This window comes from Dioscorea cayenensis, chromosome 5 (assembly GCF_009730915.1).
Source record: "Dioscorea cayenensis subsp. rotundata cultivar TDr96_F1 chromosome 5, TDr96_F1_v2_PseudoChromosome.rev07_lg8_w22 25.fasta, whole genome shotgun sequence".
NCBI classification, from domain to species: domain Eukaryota; kingdom Viridiplantae; phylum Streptophyta; class Magnoliopsida; order Dioscoreales; family Dioscoreaceae; genus Dioscorea; species Dioscorea cayenensis.
In genome coordinates this window covers 2,265,175-2,287,825 of record NC_052475.1, presented here as the reverse complement: position 1 = coordinate 2,287,825, position 22,651 = coordinate 2,265,175, and the positions used below count along the sequence as shown (strand labels likewise).

Genomic DNA, 22,651 nt, shown 5'->3' with positions numbered 1-22,651 from the left:
ATAATATATTATAAATTATATTGTGTTGATTTTTAGTTTGAAATATAAAATTTATAATTTTTCCTTAAAAAAAAAACTTTTTTTCTAATTAAACATATTTACCAACATTTTTTCACTAGTGCGAGTTCCACACATTTGAGTTCGCTTATTTCATCAATTTGGATCCATTAAATCTTGATATCAGCCCACCAAGGTAAGATAGGCCCAGTACATGACCAAAAACAGCAAACCATATATTGCATACATGCCAATCTTCAATCTATACTAATAATACATGACTTTATCTATGCATTTATTAATTTACTTGGGAATGGATCTGAGTCTTGTCATTTTCTTTCACTGATGCTATCAATTGAATGATAAATCAAAATACTAAGATGCTGATACATTGTATTAGAACTCGATTAACATTCTAATCATGGATCAGACCAAAATTTAGTCATGCTAATCTCAATTAACATTCTTCATTATAAACGCAAGACAACCAGACATGCATATATATATATATATATATTTAAATTACATACAGCCGAGTTAGTAAGCAATGTGGTACTTACGTGTAATTTCACTAGTCTGCAGCAACTCGCTAGCTCATTCTTTCCGATCAAACAAGCTTCAACTACAAAATCCCAAAAAATAAAAAAAATTAATATAACATACATCAATTACAAGTATTGTACATACATCCACACATTGCATGTTCTGTTAAAATGGTTAATTTTACCATGTTATAACCATAAACCAAGTAATTCTATTTACTAGTATTCCCAAATAAATAGCCATCCATAACTCAAAAGGTATTATCTATAATAGAAATAATTTTGAAACCTCTAATTTCTAACAATTAACTTTCCTCCACATACTAGTTACCAATAACATAGATGCGCAATCATATATACATAAATAGACTTTAGAGCAAGTCGAGATACTGGAAACCTATATATGTTAAGCTTTTATGACAGATTTTTTTTTTTTTTTTTAACTTCAAAATTGCCACGATTAGTAATATGTATAGTAATAGTCAGGAAAAAATTTATTTTACTTATTTATTTTATTTAATTCACACAGATTAAAAAAATAAGTTAAATTAATTGATAATTTAAAATTTATTAAAAAAATTATTATTTTTTAAAATTATTTAATGTTTTATAAATTTTATTTATTTTTAATTAACAAATAAAAAATAAAAAAAACTTTAAAAATAAAACAAGTAAATAGCACAAGAGGGCTAAAACTAATAAATTTAAACAGAAACTATAAAAATAAATAAATAATAACAATAAATCATAATATAAATATATATATATATATATATATATATATACATATGAAGAAGAAGAAGTGGACCTGGTTAGTGATGATATATATAAATATATCAGAACTCAAAAGTTTTGGGCTTTGGAAGGGCGGAAAAGAAAGGCCCTGGTGGTTCCCCAGCAAAGCAAGCCCACCAACGAAACATAGAAACTCACAACCGCGCTTATCCAGAATGCCCCCACCGACATCCATCCTTCCTCTCTCCCCATCTCTTCCTCCTTTTCCCCACCACCGCCTCCTCCTCCTCCTCCGCCACCTTCCATCCCCCTCCCCGCCCTACACCCCTCGCCGGAGAACTCCACGCACAACCCCGGGTTCCCAGCAAACGCCCCCGGGAACCTCCTCAACCCCACCATCCCTGACAAGCAATTGAACGACAGGTCTAGCGTTTCCAATCCCTTCAGCCCCGCGATCCCCACCGGAACCTCGCCGGAGATCGCGTTGTGAGAGAGGTCTAGTCGCTGGAGTCTCCCCATCTTTGCTAGACTCCCTGGGATTCTCCCTGTCAGGTAGTTGTACGAGAGGTTGAGGGTTTCCAACCCTTGAAGCCCGATCAATCCCTCCGGGATCTCTCCCCGGAGCTCGTTGTCGCTGAGGTTGATCACCACCGGAGACCGTAGCTCGTATCCGAACTCCACCTGCCGGCCACCCGCCACGAGATTCACTGACACTCTGAGTATGATCCCGATGTTGGTTTGATCTTGCGTGGCGTCAGCGCCGTTGAAGTCGGCGCTGACATTGAAGTTGCCATCCGGGATAAAGCCAGTGAAGCGGTTGCCAGAGAGATCGAGAGAATGGAGGTCAGGGAAGGAGAAGATCCAATCGGGGAGGTTGCCAGAGAAGCGGTTTCCAGCCAGGGAGAGTTGGCGAAGGTTCTGCCATTTAAAAACGGCGCTGCTGAGCTCGCCTCCGAGCTCGTTGTGGCTTAGATCCACGAATTCCAGTGATTTGCAGCCGGCCAGTGGGAGCGGAACCTCGCCGGAGATTTGGTTGCCAGTAAGATCGAGGATCCGGAGGCTATCTAGTGCATCGAGCTCCGGCCGTAGCGCGCCGCTGAGGTTATTCCCGCCCAACCTCAGCATCCATAATTGGAAGCATCCAGCGAGGCTCACCGGGATCGCCCCAGAGAGCAAGTTGCCGGAGAGATCCAGAGCTTGGAGATAGGTCAAATTCCCGATCGCTGGCGGGATCTCCCCTTCGATCTGGTTGTCGGCGAGGAGCAAACCCTGGAGACTCCTTAGCTCCGTGACCTCCGGCGGAATCTCACCGGAAAACCGATTACTAGATAGATTCAACAGTAAAAGCCCCGATCTATCGGAATCCTCGACGATCCGGCTCGGGATCGGACCCGAGAAACCATTGGAGCTGAAATCGAGAACCAGGAGCTTATCGGAGAAGATAAGCCTCGGCGAGAGCCGGTACTCGAGGGCATTGGACGAGAGATTCAACACTGTCAGAGCACGCAAAGACGATATACAGGTCGGGATCCCGCCGACGATCCCGTTCCCGGCGAGGTTCAAAACGGAGAGCGTTTCCACGGACGCTGAGAAGCAAGGGAGCGTCCCGGAGATTTGATTCCCAGAGAGATCGAGGAAATCCAAGGGATGATCGAAGTCCATCAAAGAACCGGTCAAGCGATTGTCGGAGAGGTCCACATATCTGAGGGCCCCGAGATGGAAGAAGCCCGCTGGAATCTCGCCGGAGAAGTTAGCGGAGCTGAGATCGAGGTGTGCGAGGGCAGGGAAGGAGATGGCGAGCGAGAAAGGGAGAGGACCACCGAGGCCACGGTTTCCGGAGAGGATGAGGGACTCGAGGTGGCGAAGGCGGGCGAGGGTCGGGGGGAGCTGGCCGGAGAGGAGGTTCCAGGCGAGGTTTAGGGTTCTGAGCGGCGTGATACGGGGGAGGCAAGAAGGGATGATACCGGAGAAGTAGTTGGAGGCGAGGATTAGGGTTTGGAGGCGGGAGAGGAGGCAGAGTGAGGAGTTGAGCTCGCCGGAGAGGTTAAAACCGGAGAGATCGAGCTGGATAACGCGAGAGGTGCGGTTCTCGCAGAGGACACCGGCCCAGAGGGAGCAGCGAGAGCCGTTCCATGTGGAGAGGGCGCCGCGGGGGTCGGCGAGGTGGGAACGGAGAGTGAGGAGGGCGGAGCGGTCGGCGGAGTGGAGGTTTTGGGCGGTGGTAACGGCGGCGAGAAGAAGGAGAACTAGGGTTAGGGTTAGAGTTTGGTTGTTCATGGTTTTGGGGACGATGATGATGAGTGGGAGAGTGAGAGTGCAGACATTCTCCGTCTTTGAAGCCATCAAGCATCTTCTGTTTTTTTTTTTAATTTCTTTTGAATATTTAAAATATAAGAACTTTTATTCGTATGCTTTTTTTTTTTTAATAATATTTATTATTTAATTAGATTATTATTATGTTATTATTTTTGAAGTTTTGAAGAAATTAATTTTGTTATTAAATATTTTGATTGAATTAGAGCATGCAACATATTTTTATAACATTAGAATTAATATATATCTTCAATAAAAACACATGCTTAGCTTAGCATAGCTTTTTCAAATGGGATCATGTAGTGCAGATAAATTACATTTGAAATGGCCTTTTAACAAGCAAGTGGTATTGATTTTGGGACGTTTTTATTTTTGTAGGTAAATTATTGTATATTAAGTAATAACTACATAATAGTTCTCAATTTTTTTTAATTTATTACATCTTTAGTTATAAAGCATTCGCTTGGAAAGAAATTATAGAAAAGTCATTGAAGTAAACCATTTTTTTTTAATTTTGAATTAAATCTATTTTAGTTCTTTATTCATTAAAAAAAAATAAAATTTTATATAAACTCATTTCACTTCAAATATTTTTATTTTAAAATTTGATTCATTTATTGCATAATGAATATAAAAACTATTTAAAATAATATTAGTTTCTAACGGCTTAATATATATATATATATATATATATATATATTTATTTATTTAAAGAAGTGTTATTTACATGCTTGTTTGAGGAGATCACTTCTCCTGAGTGAACAACCTTCGCAATTGCTTTGAAAGCATCTCCCTCTTTTGTTAATTTTGTTAATGGTTGACAAATACGTTGTGTTATAACTTAAAAGAATATGATTACATGCATATGTGACCCTTGACCTTCATTGTTGGCCAACTCTTTCTTTTGCCTTGGCTCAATTGCTTGACCAAAAACACAGGGCTTGGTCATCTTGGTTTGGTATGTTGACTTTTTACTATAATTTGTGTACGTATACTACAAAGATTCCGCAAAACCCTTGACAAAATTAATATTACAACTGACTTCTTAAAAAATAGGTTGACTGTCTAATTTGTCAACTCTCTCCTCATGAATACAATCATATAGATTATTTTTAAAAAAAAGAATTATATGCTTTTCATTGAACAAACTATGACTTTTTTGGTTTTGTTGACTTTTACTAATATTAACTCTTTTCATTACCTGTCAAGAGTTTATATTATATACACATATCAACTTTCAACTTTTTTTAAATTTTTACTTGTCCAAAACTCTCGTCAAATTAAGTTTGCAATCGATCAAATGTATTTAAGTCTAAATTTTTTCATACAATATTTAGTTTCATAATTTCATGTTTATCATTGTATTTTTAAAATTTTTTAAAATCATATATTTGAGAAATTGATATACTTCTAAAATAAAAAAATGTATTTCTTGAGTTTTAATGGTATTTGAGATATCTTAAATTTCATATTTTGTTAGGATATATATATTTGGGTGTATTTTCAGAGTTAGAGGAATACAAACTGCTAAATCCCTCCCATATTTATATTTACTGAAAATATTCTTTTAAACATTCTAATACTCTAACCATTCTTACATTTTACAAAATTACTTTTGTATGTTATTTTAATTTGACAAAAAAATTAAAATGGTCTTTACCTTAGTTTTTCTTTAACTTTATAAAATTGTATGAATGAACTTATTGAGGTAATTATATGCCTTGACAAACTAATCAATATGCAATTTCTTTCTATCACACATTAGGGGATATAAATCCCAACAAGTTTCAATAAATAAATAAAGTTTAAAATATAAATATTTTTTTTAAATAATACTTAGGATATTTTAAAAAAAAAACAAGCATCTTTATGTACTTTTGAAATTTATGAAGGTGCAGGTTATTTTATCCTCACTAATTTTTTTAAATCAGACCGAAAAGTGAACTGGTTAAATAACTAGGTCATTAGTCAATTGATTCGATTGGATGACTCATTTGGTCAGACAAATTAATTATTAAAATATATATTATCTAAGATGTCATATGAGATTATCATTATATATATATATACATATATACATTATAAACTTTTGAGGAGGGATACATGTGGCATGTATAGGACAAGAGGATGCAGTTAAAAATTTGAGTAAAAAAATTGTGTGATTGTGATGCAAATGAGCATGGTTTGAATGGTGAATGAGCTACCATAAACATAAAAAATGAGGAAGAAGGCAACTTTGTTGAAACTTTGAGTTCTTTAGAACTTAAAAAGCCAGCCCGGCTCTCTCTCTCTCTCTTTCTCTCTTAAATTTTCTGTTTTCGGATAGCAATCAAATAGTCCAAATAACAATTAAAAGAGTAACAGAAAGATGGAGTTCAATCATCGCATCAAAGCAGAGATAGTTGGCAAGAACTATGAGCCGCAACAACAATTGCAACAACAGTTGTTTTTAGAAAGGCGACAAGCGCCGGAACTTAGGGACGAACACGTGGGGGAGCAGCGCTCACAATCGAACCGTGCCCTCACCTTAAGTGAGATGGGGATCGAATTCGGGGAGTCACGCTCGACACTTGAGGCGAACACACTACGCAAGGGATCCGATACCAATAGACCAAATGGTCGTTGGCAGTTGGCTTTTTCATTCTCTTAACACCAAGTGCTTTTAAATTTTTTAATATATGAAAAACCGAGATCTTCCTGTTTTTAGACAAAATGATCGGTTCACTGGATTTAATTGGGTTTAACTGGGTTTGATCAAGTTGATTTTTGGTCAGTAAATTCTATAGAACCAGATCGGACTGGCACCCAGTTCCCGATTCTGCCAGTCTGACCAACCAGTACAATCTATGTTTAAAAACATTGGTTCCCATTAAATAAGGGGGCAACATTGAATATGAGTTTTCTTATTTACAAACAACTATCATTTTATTATTGATGAGAAATTCAATGTATGTTTGAATTTAGATAGGGATGTAAGTGGGGCGGGGTGGGGCGGAGAATGGAATCCCCGTCCCCATCCAAGCTTTCCACGGGGCGGGGATTCCCCGCCTCCAAATTCCTCACGGGGGAAAAATTATCCCGACTCACTCCCCCGCGGGGATCCCCACGGGGTCGGGGAATCCCCGCCCCCCGCCAATTTTTTTTGTTATTATATAAAATTCTAATAGTATTATATATCAATATATATATATATATATATATTAAAGTAGGAAACCTATTTGACACTTGTCAATTTCTCATAGAAATTTTACCAATATTATTTTAATAATATTAAAATATTTATAACATAACACTAAATTATATTGTTTTAAACTAATTTTTATTATTTTATCTCATAATATATAATAAAATTAATTTTATAAAAATATTATATTTTTGAAGTTGATAAATAGCTTATTTTATTTAATCTTAATTTTACCTTAATTTCTATAGAAAATAAAAAAAAATTATTAAATTTTTTTAAAAATTTTCATATGATTATATTCGTACATCACACGGGAGGAATACTAGTATTACTTAAAGTCTAAAAGTCTAAAACATTATTAATAAATACTAAAAATATATTTTTTTGAAACCCAAATATTTGGTCCTAATAATCTTATATACATATTGAATTATTTAAAAAATAAAAAATAACTAATCATATGAGTATTTTCAATATATATATATATATATATTATTATTATTATTATTATTAAAAATCAGGGAATCCCCGTGGGGGTCCCCATGGGGAGCGGGGAGATGATCCCCACGGGGCGGGGAATGCCTTCCTCGCCCCCACCCCGCCCAGCGAGGCGGGGAGGGATTTTCCCCCATTCCCCGCCCCGCGGGGTGGTTATTTCGGAGAATCCCCGCCACGCCGGAGCGAGTTCTAGCGGGGAACGGAGATTCCCCGTACCATTTACCTCCTTAAATTTAGAGCACACCTTTATTTTAATAAGTAAAAACAAATTAATTAATTAATTAATTAAAAGAAATGTGGTCGGGGAGAGATGATGTTTTGATGACATAGACTTGTAAAGTTCTCAAATGTCTTCATGCAAATCCATTCATGATAATACCATTCAAGATACAGATAATGTTGCATTGGCCTCTCCTTTTCATACATGTATTTTATTTTATTTTATTTTAATGTGTTCACTTGCTTGCTTGAATGCATTATTAAAAGTCATGCCTAACAAACTAATTCAACTCATCTAAAATAATATTTATTTAATTGAATATCAAAATGAGCATTACCTAGTAAGCTAGCAGATTTTATTAACTCATATGATTTATGATGTTTTTTTCTAAAAAAAATATTGATATAATTATTCTCATTTTAGATATTTTTTTTCAATTTTTATTTAACCAAAAGTCATCTTTTTAATTATCTTTAACATATGCAAAATTTTAATATAATGATCTGTTGTTGCGAGAATACAATAGTGAATTTATTGGGGATCTTGAACTTGTAGAACTTCGAACTTAAAGGTCGAATAAAAGAAATTGGAGTCTCTTCTTTTTTTAGATGCCAAGACCTATAACAGTGTGGGAAGTGTTCCCCACAAACACTCCAAAATCAGTAGAGAATAAATGCTTGTCTTCTTTTGATGTTTTCCCCTGAAAAGTCCCCCTCTCGTTTTAATAAGGGAGGCTATTTATAGATGTATGATTAACAGTTACGTAAAACTTCACGTGTTCGAGATCATGGGTGCAAAAGGAGATAATGGGTGTGATGTGAGATAGTGGGGTATCACGTGGTTAGAAGTTTGAATTAGGCCACATCATGATCAAAATTAATAGTCTGTTTTCTAAAGGCATAAACGAATGAGCAAATGCTCTAATTATCTTGGCAAAAACCAAACAATACCACATGAAGTGCTTAGCATGAGAGAGTTCTGCAAATGGACATTAAACCAACAAGACGTGATCACCATCATAAAATTTCTTATTTATGAACAAGCACAAAATTCAATTCAATGGTCCATTGGTATGAATTATGAATATGGTACGAAAGCGTATATTATGGCATAATTTTCTAATGATTTAGATTTCATTTTCAACTTATATATTCTAAAAGATAAGAACTCACCTTTCTTTTCTGACTTGTCTAAAAACTTTAGTATTCTCACTTAACCCTAACAATAACCACAAGATATTTCTCAGTCAGGACATCAAGCAGCTTCCAAATTCTACAAATAAATTAGAGGATTGACCAAATAGCTTGACATTTACACGAAAATATTGTGGCAGGTAATTCAAAAAAAAAAAAAAAAAATCCATTTATTAGCATATAATTGACTTACAACATATAACATATAACCTTCATCATATATATTTGGCTTACAACACCACTTATGAAACATGAACAGAATCTAAGTGAAAAATAGATGAAATTGCTGATAGAAATCATCAAATGAACACCCACAAAAAGTCTGCCATGCACGAAAGGAAACAAATATTGGAAGAATTGATAACAATCATCATCCACAGGAAAAATAAATAAATAAAATTAGAACAAGTGATTAGCTTTCATGGCTTTGACTTTATTTCCAATCCTATACCACAAAAAATAAAATTAAAAAAAATTAAAAAAATAAAAAAATAAAAAAATAACATGCCCAAATGCAAGATAAATTAAGGATGTCTACACATAAACAAAAAGTGAAAATGAAACAAGGTAGAAGATCAACATATAAACAAAAAAGATTAAAAAGAAAAATTTTATTTTGTTACAGATTAGTTCAGAAGATATTATGATTAAAGGAGATAGAGAGGACATATCAAGAGTTTTCTACCAAATCTGATTCCTTCCGAGTTGTCTTAGTTCACTGTTTCTCCGATGCCCGCTTGTGAGCTTGTCTTGCAATGGAAGAAGGGAGAGGATATGGGGTGATATGCAGATCAATTCATGAAGGAAGATGCTAAAAGATTTTGACTTGCAATTAGAATAAATAAGTTCTACCTGATCTCTTTTCTTCGTTGTTGCCGAATCCGCCTCAGTTTAATGGAGGAAGGAGTCGTGAGATGCTCTGCATGCTGTGAAGGAAAATAATGATAAAAAGACAAAAACAACCATTTCCAATGCAATCCATGCATTGTCCCCAATTTTGAGGGTAATGACAATAACTGGTTAGGGGTCATGAAATACTTTGCTGTTGGTATTCAGTCCTTTGTTAGGGGTACCAAAACATAAGTTTGGATAGATGGGGTAATAATTCTCATTCTTTAATAACTATTATCTCCATCCAAACATGCCCTTAATAGTAAGTTATAGAAAAGTTATTAAAGTAAATCTACTTTTTCTCACTTCAAATATCTTTTTGTTATTAATCAAGGGGAAATGAATTCTCCAATTGATTGTGTCATTGATTTTGAATATATTAAACCCATTTTAAAACTTTATTTATTAAAATAAATCTATTTCACTTTATTTTTCTTATCATACTGCATAATAAATATATAAACTATTTAAAATAATATTATTTTTAACGGCTTTTAATATATATATATATATATATATTTAAAGAAGTGTTATTTCCATGCATCTTTGATGAGATCACTTCTGTTGAGTGAACAACCTCCGCAATTGCTTTGAAAGCATCTCCCTCTTTTGTTAATGGTTGACAAATACATTGTGTTGTAACTTACGAGAATATAATTACATGTATATGTGACTCTTGACCTTCATTGTTGGCCAACTCTTTCTTTTGCCTTGGCTCAAGTGTTTGACCAAACCAAGGGCTTGGTCGTCTTGGTTTGGTATGTTGACTTTTTACTATAATTTGTGTACGTATACAACAAAGATTCTTCAAAACCTTTGACAAAAATAATATCACAGCTGACTTCTTAAAAAATTAACCAAGATATATAATGTCATAAAAAAGGGTTGATTTTCAAATTTGTCAACTCTCTCCTCAGGAACACAATCATATTGATATATATATTTTTTTTTTAAAAAATAGAATTAAATGTTTTTCATAGAATAGAGCCATGACTCCTTTCGATTTTTTTGACTTTCACTAATACTTTTGCTAATATGAACTCTCTTTGTAATCTCAAGAGTCAAGAGTTTATATTTTATACACAAAGATCAACTTTCAACTCTTTTAAAATTTTAATGGTCCAAAACCCTCGTCAAATTATGTTAGAAATCGATAAAATAAATTATTTTCACACTTTGTTAATTTCATAACTTTATGTTTATCATCCTATTTTTTAAATTTTTTTAAATCATATATTTACGAAATTGATATAACTACTAGAACAGAAAAAAAAATGTATATCTTGAGTTTTAATGGTATTTCAGATATTTTAAAATATATACTCTTTTAAGATATATATATATATATATATATATAAATGTAATTTCAAAGCCAGAGGAATATAAATAAAAAAATATTTTTGTTTATTGATCACCTTATTTATAAATATATATATATATATATAGTTTATCTATTTTTCTACATATATAGACATACATTAAAATAGCATAAAATAACTTCTAAATCCCTCCCATATTTATATACTTATATGTACCGAAAATATTCTTTTAAACATTCTAGTACTCTAACCATTCTTACCATTTAAAAGATTACTTTTATATTTTTTAAATTTTAGAGATTTAAAAATTTATTTTTACCCTCATTTTTCTTTAACTTTTTGTCAAATTTTGCTAATGAACTTACTGATGTAATTGTATGCATTTGAGAAACTAAACAATGTGCCATCCCTTTCTACCACACATTAGGTGATATAAATCCCAACAAGTTTAAATAATAAAATTTTAAAAATATAAATATATATTTTTTTAAATAATAGTTATGATATTACAAAAATCACAAGCATCGTTTTGTATTTTGAAATTTATGAAGAAGGTGTAGGTTGTGTTCCCACTAAATATGGTGGCAACATTGAATATGAGTTATTTTATTCACAAACACCTATCATTCTATTATTGATGAGAAATTCAATGTATCTTTGAATTTAGAGCACAACCTTATTTAATAACTAAAAACAAATTAATTAATTAAAAGACATGTGGTTGGGGGGAGATGATGTTTTCATGACATAGACTTGTAAAGTTCTCAAATGTCTTGATGCCAACCCATTCATGATAATACCACTCAAGATACAGATAATGTTGCATTGGCCTCTCCTTGCCCTACATGTTTTCATATTATTATTATTTTATTATTTATTATTTATTTTAATGTATTCACTTGCTTGCTTGAGTGCATTTTTAAAAGTCATGCCTAACTAACTAATTCAATTCATCTAAAATAATATTTATTTAATTGTATATCAAAATGAACATTAACTAGTAAGATAGAGGATTTTATTAACCTATATGATTTATGATGTTTTTCTATCTCATTTTTAGGATCAAATTTTATTTAGTCGAAAGTCATCTTTTTAATTATCTTTAAAATCTGCAAAATTTTAATATAATGATCAAATATACTGTTTTCTTAATCTCTATAAAATTATATATATATTTTTTTAATAAATAAACAAACATTTCGAAATATAGGTATAACAATAGTATTATTTTCACTTGCTATATTGACAAAACTTAGATTAAATGAAATAAAGATTTAATATCACTTTTGTTTTTTGGTTTTTAAGGCAGGGATTACAAAAAAATTATATTTCACTGGCTTTAAGCCCAACAAAAACTTTGCTTTAAAAATAAAAAAATATATATAATTTTTTTAACGTCATCAGAGTGATGTGTTTGTTATCACTAAAATAAACATGTTTTAATTAAAAGCACAAATACAATAACATTTTGCCTAGTCCTATTTTATAATAGCAAAACATTGTATCAAGAAACAAAGTCATATATAATTACAAAAAATAATCGGATTGCCGACATGAATAAATAAAAAAATAATAATAGTATTAAGAAGTTGCTTAAGCATGTTAACGAAAGATAATCTTTTGCCCCTAAATAATGGACTTATGACTAAACATTGATCATTAGAGCCATCCTCTTTGGCCGCGTCTCACAAAGTCCCCATTTTTTCATTTGTTTAATTAACTCAATGCTTAACACCCTTAGCCTTAATCATAATCCAAATCATTATCTTCTCTAATTAAACTATTTGAAGATAAGGTTTACTTTGTCTTTTGCTAGCTTTCAAGCATCATAGAAAAGTGAAGCCATTGATGTGGATATTCATTTGTTCCTTTACTCCAAAGTCCAATTAATCCCACTTGTTTTTACCTAAACTAGTCCACATCATTCTCAACTTTGGATTAAGTTGTGTCCTTCTCATAGTTTGGGTTTTCTTTTGTCTTTTTTTATTTTATTTTATTTGAAAAGACATTTTGCTTAAGGAATTTAAAGATAAGTACTTATTGTTGAAACTATTTTGATTTTAGTAGCTAAAATTATTAAAGTAGCTAATAATTTTATATCAATTAATTTGGTAAATGGGAGTTCAAACATCTAACTAGGTCTCTTGTTTTGTTAACTTATTTTTTTGGATTATATTATTTTAATTAATTTTATTGTATAAATTTTCAATTAAATCCATTCAATTAAATCTGATAAGTCAAGAGGCCATAGATGAAATTGTAATATTTTAAGTGGTTCTAAAAATATCATAAAATTTATTTAAAAAAAAAATCATAAAATTCATTAACATACAAAATGAATTTCCTAATAGTCCCTAGAGAAGGAAACCAAAACTGACCCAATAGAGTTATTATTTAAAATTCATTTAGAAGGAAGAAATATGGGGTTTTTTAATAAAAATTATTATTATTATTATCATTATTGTTTGTTTCATGGTCCCTTTATAATGAAAGAAACAACCTCCTCATTGAAATAGTTGGATTGGATGCCTACTAAAACAAGATTTCTCTTTGATAATAATGCCAACCATAGACTCTTTGTTCAACAACTTATTATTGACTTTTGATGTCAATACTTTGTTGCTTAATTATGCAACACTAGGTAATGTCAAAATCAATTATCTACATTTTGAAATTGTTCAAAATAAATAAATAAATACATAATAAACTATATATATTTTTCAAACTCATAATATTTTCTTCAAATTAATAAAAAATATTAATTAAAGAACATGGGTACATTTGTCATTTTAACAACTCTCAACAAGCACAGACATCAAGGCAGAGTAAAAACAAGACAAAGAAAAATTAGAAAAAGCTGGTAAGGAAAAAGTACAAAATCTTGTCCAGTTATTGACAATCACATGTGAAAACTAATAAAAATATAGAAATATAATTTAGATATTTTTTTTCTATAAATACTAATAATAAAAAAAAGGGAGACAACTTTGACTACAAACTCACATGTGTGAACTAATTCATCAACCACACATGGTTGTATACTTTTCTGGTCCCACAGTCAAGTTAAGACAAATATTTCTATTTTTATAATTAATTATTTTTTTCCACTCAATTAATTCATTCAAGCAACAAAAAAAACCATTTTTTTTATACTTATAAAAAAATTCCTAAAAAAAATTTCAAAATTATATAAAATAAAAATTTATACCAAATTAATCTCATAAAAATTATTCTAAATCATTAATAACCATACAAATTTATTTAATATCAATACAACTTTAATTTAAAAACATATAAAAAAAATATCTAAAAACTCAAATATAAAAAATCTCAATAATTAAATAATTAAATAATAAAAAAAAGGTCTCACCTCTTCTCTTCTCTCTTTCTCACTATAAAAACCGCACCTTTGATCTCTCATTCGCATCACCAACCAGCGCTAGAGCTCTCCGATCCGATCTACAGCCATGTACGCTTCTCCGGCCAACCGCGCCGTCGGTCCTCCTCCGACCTCCCTCGCTCGCTACGGCTCCGCCCCCGGCTCCCTCCTCGCCTCCATCACCGAATCCATCCTCTCCTCAGACGACTTCTCTTCCTCATCTCCCGCCCTCGGATTCGATCCCCAGATGTCCCGATTCTTCTCCCCCGATTCCTCCTCCGAGTCCACCTCCCCTCCTAATCCCCTCCCTTATCCCATCCCCCCGATTCCATCCTCCGCCGCCGCCGCAGCTCCCGTCGCTGATCCCCGCCCTCAGCTCATCCGCCATAGCAGCTCCCCGGCCGGGTTCTTCTCGCATCTCATGGTCGATAATGGTAACCCATCTCTCTTCCTCTCTTCGTTGATTGGCTAGCTAGGGTTTTTTCCTGTTTGTCGGCGAGCAGGCGATCCGATCCGATCAATTAGTTTCTCACTTTTTTCCATCAAAAAAAGAAAAAAAAAAAGAAAAAGAAAAAAAGAGGAACTATTCCTGAAAGAGATGAAGACTATTTAGTCCGCAGGATTAGTTTAACTAACCTACACCCAAGTCTCCGGCGATGGCGGCGTTGACCGTGCGGTCAATCTGAAAATGACCGTATTGCCCTTCCGCGTCGGCTGGCTCTGACAGTGTGGATCTTTCCTTTCTTTCACTCTTTAAGGAATTGGATTCTTTGCTTATATTATTGGGAATTTATTGTTCTTTTGTAGCAAATTAACCAAATTCGGACACAAAGTTTTGATTTTGATGCTTGAGTTTAACTCATAATTTGCTAAAGTTTTAATTTTTAATATATTTTTGTTTTGGGATTGTAGGTTATTCTGTTTCAATGGGAATTGGAAACTACTCACAAGGCAGTAGAGATGGTGTGCATGCAATGGCAAATAAGAGGGTGCAGTCACAGTTGAGTTTTTCAAGACAGGATTCACTTTCTCAGATATCTGAGATCAGTATTGCAGAAATTGAAGAGAGTATTGTTAGTGGAAAAAATTCAGATGATGTTGTTGCTCAGGCTTACATGTCTGGTAACTATCAGTTAGGTTCATGGGATGAAACTAATTCTATTGTATTTTCTGCTCCTCCGAGCAAACGGGTTAAAGATAACAATGGCGATGTCATTCCTTGTCTCAATAACATTGAGTCTCAGGTAATATTGCTAGTTTGTGACATGTGATTGCAAATGGTGGTGTTCTGTGTTGTAGCAGAAATCATATTTATGTTTTCTGGTTGATTGATTTCAGTTTAGCTTGCCAAAGACATCGCTGGAGATGGAGAAGCTCCTGCAAAGCCCACAAGATTATGTTCCTTTTAAAGTCAGAGCTAAACGGGGTTGCGCTACGCATCCGCGAAGCATTGCAGAGAGGGTAAGTTTGCGAAGATCCTGAAAGATGTTATTTTTTTGTTCATTTATGCATCATTGTTTGTGGTGAAATATGGCAATTGAACAAGGGATTATGGCTCTTGAAAATTTTCAGTGGTTACTTCCTAATCTGTATGTTATTGTTTTCTTTGTTTTACAGGAAAGGAGAACAAGAATCAGTGAGAAGTTGAGAAAGCTGCAGGAGTTTGTGCCAAACATGGACAAGGTAACATTTCATTAATAAAATAGATCTTCTTTATTTTAAAATGAATGTCTTTGTTTGTTCAGAAGTTAACCCAAAAACCTGATGTTTTACAGCAAACAAACACAACAGACATGTTGGAGTTGGCTGTTCAGCACATCAAGGCACTGCAAACACAAGTTCAGGTGCATGAGAAACTATCATCATCATTTACCTAATCACATAAATTGAACTATTCATGGTAGAGAATTCAGTGCACATTCAGATAATGCCCAGGAAAATGTATTTCATCATCTGCGAGTTTTAGAGCTTTACACTATCACATTTATTTCATACCAGGATAATAATGCATGCTAATTTGATCTCTGTTTTTATCATCAAACAACATATTCTCATCTTCAAACCGGGTTTGTTTCTGCAGAAACTCAGTGAAGAGCGAGCTAACTGCAAATGTGGAAGCAAGATAGAGATGCCTTGAGTTATCAATCTTACTGTACATAAGCACCTGCTTGAAAATTTGTATCACTAGTTACATTTTTCCCTTGGTGGGAAGCAGTTCAAGAGTTTCCCACATGTATCATTTTGCTTAGATAAATAGTCACAATATAATAAGAGAAGCAGGTAAGTATGATTGAAATCTTCAATTTTGTACTCAGAGGCATTCCGAAATGCATGCATACTCTTCTTCGCTGTTATGAATTTGCAGATTTACGAAGATGGTTGAGGATATAAAATGTTCAATGCCTGTTCTTATTAATTGCCACAGCATGAAATATTCATAGCTAGAAGAAAAGATTTCATTGTTTAACTTGGAGATACCTGAACATTTCCATTATCATGGATTAGATGGGTCCTTTCTGTCATCAGGTATGTTAGCCCTACCTTTCTTTCGACTCTTCTGAGCATCCAGGCATAACCTTTGCTCCATCATATCCACCAATCTTAACTGCAACTGTCTGTTAATGCTCATTACATGCTTTGTCATTCCAATAGTCCATAACCGGTTCTCAATTGCAGTCTCGACTTTCATTTGAATTGCCTCTGGTGTCCTGTCTTGCTGCCAGGTTATTAAAATTCAGAAAACCTTGAGAGAAAAACAATAAAACATCAATTGAACATGTCTATTTATGAAATGGAACCTCTAGATCAAGAATTTGTTTTTTCAAGAGTGGAGAGCTTTTGAAGCGAAGATTATCTTCCTGAGGACAATGTACTTGTAGAAGTGTCGGAGTTCCTTCTGCTGCATCATTTTGCTGAGGAGCCTTGTCCAGTATGGAAATGCGCAGTCTAGGGAGATTTCTCTTGTTTCCAAACATTGAAAGAGATGATTTTGGGACGATCACCATATTTGTTATGTGACCTGTTGAACAGCCGCAAGTTTATCAGCTATATTCTTCTCAACAAAAAAGAATTGAAGAATACCTTTTCCATAATTAAAACTCCGAATAAGCTGCCAATTGGAAGCATCCCAAATGCAAATCAAGTGATCTTTAGATGCAGAAAACAAGAGTTTCCCTTCCAAACTGAACTTCAAGGCGGTTATAGCTCCTCTGCAAAGCATTGATTAAATAACAAAACATTAACAATTAAGCATGGATTTATCATCAATGTAAATGAAGTTATGTGCAATCATGTTCTAATCAACGAATTATGAGAATGATGCTTTACTTGTGTTTCGAACAAATTCCAGATTCATCTCCAGGAATGACAGTCTGATCTTCTTCCAGCCCAACAATTATTGCAGTCATATAAATTTTTCCATCTTCACAACCAGTGAGCAATGTTTGTTCACCGGGATCCATAGCTATTGAAGTTATAGAAACTGGAAAGATGTGATTATGCACCATCTTTCCAGAAATGATGTTCCACACCTGCAAATTACCACCAACTTGAGTAAAACTCTATTCCAAGGAACACGATAATTACATGAATTCGGGTTTGCAAATGTATTAATTTACCTTGCACATGCCATCAAGGGAGCTTGATATCAACGTTGGTTCTGAATGGCTAGACATTGGCAGCAGACTAGTTATAGATGATACATGCTCGGACAGAATATGAAGAGGGGCCAGATTACCACATGCTGGCAGATCGGCAATATCTAGCAAACTTCATCCCAATGGTGTTACAAATAAACAAATAAATAGTTAATTGGTAATTTCTTTCGCTTTAGCAGCAGCAGCAACAACAACAACAACAAAAATATCCAAATAACAAGTTGGTTTCACAGTAAGACTAAGGTGATGCTTTGTTTAATACCTTATCATGTGCCAAACACAAATGACACCATCTTCAGAGCCAGAAATTAGGAGAGAATCATCAGGGGAAAAGGCTAAACAAATCAGAGAACCATGATGGGCATGCCAGTGTTTAAGCAATCTTCCACTTGTGACCTACCAAAGAAGTTTAGGCTAAAGATAAATACCGGTGGTATTTAATAATAACACACTTAATGACTTAAAGAATACTTCCATTTCAGTATGTTATTGAATATAAAAGAAATCAAAGAAATACAGCGTTATTCATACCTCCCATATGTATGTGTTGCCGGAAAGAGCTCCACCAACGAGATATATCCCATCCTTGGAGCAAACAATGGGTCCAATTTCCTCCATTGGATAGCTCCTATGCGGTGCTCGTGGCTAAAACATACACTCAAGCAGTAAATGGTTTTCCAAATGCACTTTTTATTCAATTACGATTACATAAAAATAGTTCCAAACTTCACAGTTGCAAATCAAAATCCATGAAAATCAAGCAAGCAGTGGTAATTGAGGAACATGATGCAAGTCCAGCATCTTAAGTTAGAAACAAGAGCATAAGAAGAACAAAATCAAAGAGAATAATATTCAGACAGAAAAAGAATAAGAAGATGAGGAAGGGACCTTGTTGAGAGCCCAGAAGAAGATGGCACCCCCGCCATAGGGGCGATGAGTCTGAAGCTGAGAAGCAACAAGGAAGGTGTCCCTCACGCAGAGCAGGCCATGAGGAGGTGATGCACAGGTTGGTATTCGGAGAAGCTCCTCCCCTGTTTCCACATCCCATGTTCTAATCCCTGTGCTCATATTATCTCCACACACCACCAGAACTTCCTTCCTCTCTGCCATCAATGCATCCTTTTCCACCCTTCCCTTGCGTTGAATGGCATTGGACAGTGAACACACAACCCATGCGCTGCTCTTCATTTGAAACTTGGGACAACGACAAATGGTTTGGAACTACTTTTGGACTGACCTCAAATAAAACATATTATAAATACCATATAAACTAAAAATTCCTATTTGTCTTTCTCGTTTCCATGACAATATAAAGCCACAGCAGACTACAATTCTAACGCTTAAACAATAGATATGGATATATTTTTATTGAAACAACAATGCCAATTTTTTGATGTACACGCGAAATTTCTTATTTAGTAACTTCCTTTTTTTGCGGTTGCAAATGCTTGGCTCATGTTTCTAGGATGCAGTTATTGAGCATCCAATAAGAGCCATGCTTAATGCCAGCCACTCATCTCTTAGAGTACCTGCAAGAACTCAAGGATGTTGCCATAAATGGCGAGTAATAGCGGTCAGATGGTAATTAGATTGTAGTAAATTATTGCAAAAGGAATGGCACTCAATCTCCATCACGAACAAAACCAACTAATTGCTTAAAGTATCAGAAAATGGTATATGAAATATAGTAGAATGTTCAAATTCACAAGTGATGTAGAATATAGAAATTTTATTGTATCCAAAAGTTTAAAGTCTACAAAATAATGGCAGGCTTCACTATAAATATTTTTGAAGGTCGTTGAAAAGAATAAAAGGGCATCCTTTCTAAGGCTTGAGTTGCATAATGGATAGTTTCAGTCTGGACTCATTCTTTTCCCAACGAAAACTCCAGTTCTTTGAACACAAAGCATCTACATGATTTACATTAGAAATTTGTCTTCTTATTTTATTTGTATATTTTTATTCTGATAAGCAAGACTAGTGGGATTGGAAAAGTAAATTAATGGGCTATTTTGATTTTGCAGTACTGAATCTTACCCTTTAGAACTTGTTCTGGTAACAGGAATCTGCAATGCCTCATAATGTCCATAACTATGATACAACACACGGATTGGATTATCCTTTCCATATTCCTGGCCATACTCCGCTATGATTTTGAAGCTATCAGAATTCTGATTACACATGTAAACAGTGATTGGCATCCTGCAAAAGCAACAAAAGGCCATGCTATAAAGTAGCACATAAAGGCCACTGAAATCAACAAGATAAAAGCATGATTCTTAACACAAGTCAGAGAAGAAAATGAAATCAAAACTAACTCAAGAACATGTGAACACATCAACAACTCAGGTTCTCCTCCCCATACATAAGGCAGCCTCATCTGTGAAATATACGTCTCAAAATCACCTTCAAGAAACCTGAAAAATGAAACTCGGCCTCTTACTACGACAGAAAATGAAATTTTAGTTAACATCAATCCAGTCATTTGTGCAATTATATGTTAAATAAAAATTCAGGACAAGGTATTAGAAGAAAAAATATATATATATATATATATATATATATATATAAACCATTCAGTGTCTCCTCGCCTCTTTATGAATTCATCAACAACCTATCAGCACCAACAGGGGGATATGAGACCATTGCACAATTGTTCAATTCAGGAATTTATGGTCTTCTATTATTAGCTAGAATAACACAAGGCAAGTTGTTTACTTTTGATCTGAGTTCATCTGCTAGTTGTTTTTGGAGATGCTCACTTGGAGAAGGTTTTCCAGATCTCAAGTAGGCACCATGAGCCACAGACCTGAACAAGCATCTTCCATCTCCTGTAATGCCTAAACCATAATAGTGACAAATGACAAACCAAATCATGCACTTCAAACTATCAACAAAATTAGAGTAGCAATCCATCATGCAAAAGAACAGATTGTATAAATTAGTGAAAAAAAAAGCATTCAATAACCATTATTTAAAAAATAAAAAATAAAACTTTTTTTCCCTCAATGAATGCAACATTATATATAGCCATTAAAAAAAAAAAAAATCACTTTTTCCCCTCATTTTTGACCTAATCTTCAACATGTTGAAAATGCTCAAAAGAAAGAAAGAAAGAAAGAAGCTTTCTTAGGGAAAAACCTAAACCCTTATGCATAGATCAAAAGAGAACGAGAGAGAGAAAGAAAAGGGGAAAGGCATCGTAATTGGAAGAAGCGTGTGTTGAACGACGACATACGAATGGGATGGAGATCGTTACCGCAGGGGCGGGCAGAGGACATTGGTGGGATGGATTGGAATTTGGAACAGGAAAGGGGGCATGAATAGCTAGCATACCTGAGAGCTTTGAGGGATGCGAGGGCACTCAGTGGAGAACTGGGAAAGGAAGGGGAATCGGATTCAATTCCTTTGATGCTTCTCCTTTTTCTCTTTCACTTCAGTTCTGCTGGTGCGCGCTCTGGATGCCAGAATGGGAGGGATGAATTCCATCTTTTTCAACTTGCGGACCGGAATGGAATGGCGCCATAAAATAGCATCAAAACCTTTATATATATATATATATATATATATATTTATTTATTTTTTGGAAATAATAAAAATATGAAAAAAGAAAATGGAAAATAAAAACAAAAGTGTTTGGTTATTTATTTTTATATTATTTATGTTTTATTATACTTTTATTATTCATAAAATTATATATGTTCTTTTATATCAATGATGAAATATGAGTAATATTTCTAATAATAAATAGTTATTTAAAAAAAATAAAAAGTAAAGGTTAGTGTATTCCCCAAACCCATGCCTTTTCTTGTGCTTGATGATTTTTAATAAAGTGCTTGATGAATTATAAGCTTCCAAACTTCGTTATTTTTCCATATATTAATGTAATAAAATTTCCGTCACTTGTCAAAGTAGTGTAAAATGTTTTGGCGGATTAATTTTTTTGGGTAATCACCTAACTTTGCTTTATTGTTATGTCAATAATCTGATGATAGTTTCATCGCCAATGGTTATAAACAACAACGGGCAAGTTCCATAGTAATTTAATTGCAACAAAAATTCCCACCAAATTTAAAGCGCGTAAAGTTTAGCAATGGACTAGTAATGGACTAACAATGGATTCTAAACAAATTAAGTTGAACAAATAAAGTCTTATTTCGTCGGTAATCTGACGCGGATTCAATCACTAATGTTTAACAATAACAACGGAACATTTTTGTAGTTGTTTTTTAGTTGCCTTTTCTTGTATTCCGTGTGGTGTTAAATTTTTAATTTTTCCATATCAAGTTTAACTTAACTCCAATAAAAAATATATGATAGCAGATGAAGAAAGATTAAAAGTTTCAAAAATAAGGTAAATTATTATATGACAAATGTAATGGGAATTAATGTGATTTGATAATCTAAATAATTTTTTATTTTATAAAGAACTTTACAATTACTAATATAAGTATTTCAATTTATTTTAAAAAATGAAATGTAAGATAATAAAAATAATGACAAAAATATGATAAATAAATATGTCATCATACAAGAGAAAATAAAACCCTATTTGAAAAATAATGGAGTTGTTTGATGAAATATTTGGTTGGGCTGCAATATACACATTTCACTTATGTTACTTGATATTTTACCTAATTTATACTATTTTTTTTAATAAATTTTGTGTGTTTCAAATTTAAATAAAAACTCATATTATAAACGATAATTACATATGGGTTGAT

At 33.6% G+C, this 22,651-nt stretch overlaps 4 protein-coding genes across 9 annotated transcripts; 1 reads left to right on the top strand and 3 right to left on the bottom strand.

Annotated features, from left to right (window-relative positions):
• Window positions 1-240: 240 nt before the first annotated feature.
• On the bottom strand, window positions 241-3,682 carry LOC120261635 (leucine-rich repeat receptor-like protein FASCIATED EAR2). The gene is made up of 2 exons (XM_039269592.1): window positions 1,348-3,682; window positions 241-619 (listed from the first exon to the last, which is right to left on the bottom strand). The coding sequence occupies exon 1, from the start codon at window positions 3,615-3,617 to the stop codon at window positions 1,383-1,385; it is 2,235 nt and encodes a 744-aa protein (XP_039125526.1). The 5' UTR covers window positions 3,618-3,682; the 3' UTR covers window positions 241-619; window positions 1,348-1,382.
• Window positions 3,683-14,297: 10,615 nt separating this feature from the next.
• Window positions 14,298-16,567, top strand: LOC120261119 (transcription factor bHLH129). Its single transcript, XM_039268833.1, has 6 exons — window positions 14,298-14,705; window positions 15,184-15,515; window positions 15,610-15,732; window positions 15,889-15,954; window positions 16,047-16,115; window positions 16,352-16,567. The coding sequence occupies exons 1-6, from the start codon at window positions 14,360-14,362 to the stop codon at window positions 16,406-16,408; spliced, it is 993 nt and encodes a 330-aa protein (XP_039124767.1). The 5' UTR covers window positions 14,298-14,359; the 3' UTR covers window positions 16,409-16,567.
• A 141-nt stretch (window positions 16,568-16,708) lies between these two features.
• LOC120261118 (protein ROOT INITIATION DEFECTIVE 3-like) lies at window positions 16,709-19,142 on the bottom strand. The gene is made up of 8 exons (XM_039268832.1): window positions 18,816-19,142; window positions 18,459-18,572; window positions 18,190-18,323; window positions 17,889-18,039; window positions 17,599-17,801; window positions 17,353-17,480; window positions 17,070-17,290; window positions 16,709-16,987 (listed from the first exon to the last, which is right to left on the bottom strand). The coding sequence occupies exons 1-8, from the start codon at window positions 19,113-19,115 to the stop codon at window positions 16,766-16,768; spliced, it is 1,473 nt and encodes a 490-aa protein (XP_039124766.1). The 5' UTR covers window positions 19,116-19,142; the 3' UTR covers window positions 16,709-16,765.
• A 44-nt stretch (window positions 19,143-19,186) lies between these two features.
• LOC120261120 (OVARIAN TUMOR DOMAIN-containing deubiquitinating enzyme 4-like) lies at window positions 19,187-21,253 on the bottom strand. 6 transcript variants are annotated; one of them, XM_039268837.1, is made up of 6 exons: window positions 21,166-21,253; window positions 20,646-20,767; window positions 20,501-20,541; window positions 20,246-20,344; window positions 19,965-20,129; window positions 19,187-19,456 (listed from the first exon to the last, which is right to left on the bottom strand). In XM_039268837.1, exons 1-6 carry the CDS (start codon window positions 21,206-21,208, stop codon window positions 19,441-19,443), a joined length of 486 nt encoding a protein of 161 aa, XP_039124771.1. In that variant the 5' UTR covers window positions 21,209-21,253; the 3' UTR covers window positions 19,187-19,440. The 6 variants fall into 6 exon arrangements, with proteins under 6 accessions (XP_039124771.1, XP_039124773.1, XP_039124774.1 ...); XM_039268839.1 differs by having other exon boundaries at window positions 21,187-21,253; XM_039268840.1 differs by lacking the exon at window positions 21,166-21,253 and adding an exon at window positions 21,069-21,155.
• Between the last annotated feature and the right edge of the window lie 1,398 nt (window positions 21,254-22,651).

Bases quoted from the DNA above. Each gene is read 5' to 3' on its own strand.
- LOC120261119 (XM_039268833.1), top strand. From the start codon at position 14,360: ATGTACGCTTCTCCGGCCAACCGCGCCGTCGGTCCTCCTCCGACCTCC. The intron at 15,516-15,609 runs GTAATATTGCTA...GATTGATTTCAG, and splicing joins TCAATAACATTGAGTCTCAG to TTTAGCTTGCCAAAGACATC. The intron at 16,116-16,351 runs GTGCATGAGAAA...TTGTTTCTGCAG, and splicing joins CACTGCAAACACAAGTTCAG to AAACTCAGTGAAGAGCGAGC.
- LOC120261118 (XM_039268832.1), bottom strand. From the start codon at position 19,115: ATGAAGAGCAGCGCATGGGTTGTGTGTTCACTGTCCAATGCCATTCAA. The intron at 17,291-17,352 runs GTATTCTTCAAT...GCTGTTCAACAG, and splicing joins GAGTTTTAATTATGGAAAAG to GTCACATAACAAATATGGTG. The intron at 16,988-17,069 runs GTTCCATTTCAT...ATAACCTGGCAG, and splicing joins AACAAATTCTTGATCTAGAG to CAAGACAGGACACCAGAGGC.
- LOC120261635 (XM_039269592.1), bottom strand. From the start codon at position 3,617: ATGGCTTCAAAGACGGAGAATGTCTGCACTCTCACTCTCCCACTCATC.
- LOC120261120 (XM_039268834.1), bottom strand. From the start codon at position 20,846: ATGATGGATTGCTACTCTAATTTTGTTGATAGTTTGAAGTGCATGATT. The intron at 20,542-20,645 runs GTAAACAACTTG...TGGTGCTGATAG, and splicing joins CAGATGAACTCAGATCAAAA to GTTGTTGATGAATTCATAAA. The intron at 20,130-20,245 runs GTTAGTTTTGAT...TTGCTTTTGCAG, and splicing joins ATGTGTTCACATGTTCTTGA to GATGCCAATCACTGTTTACA.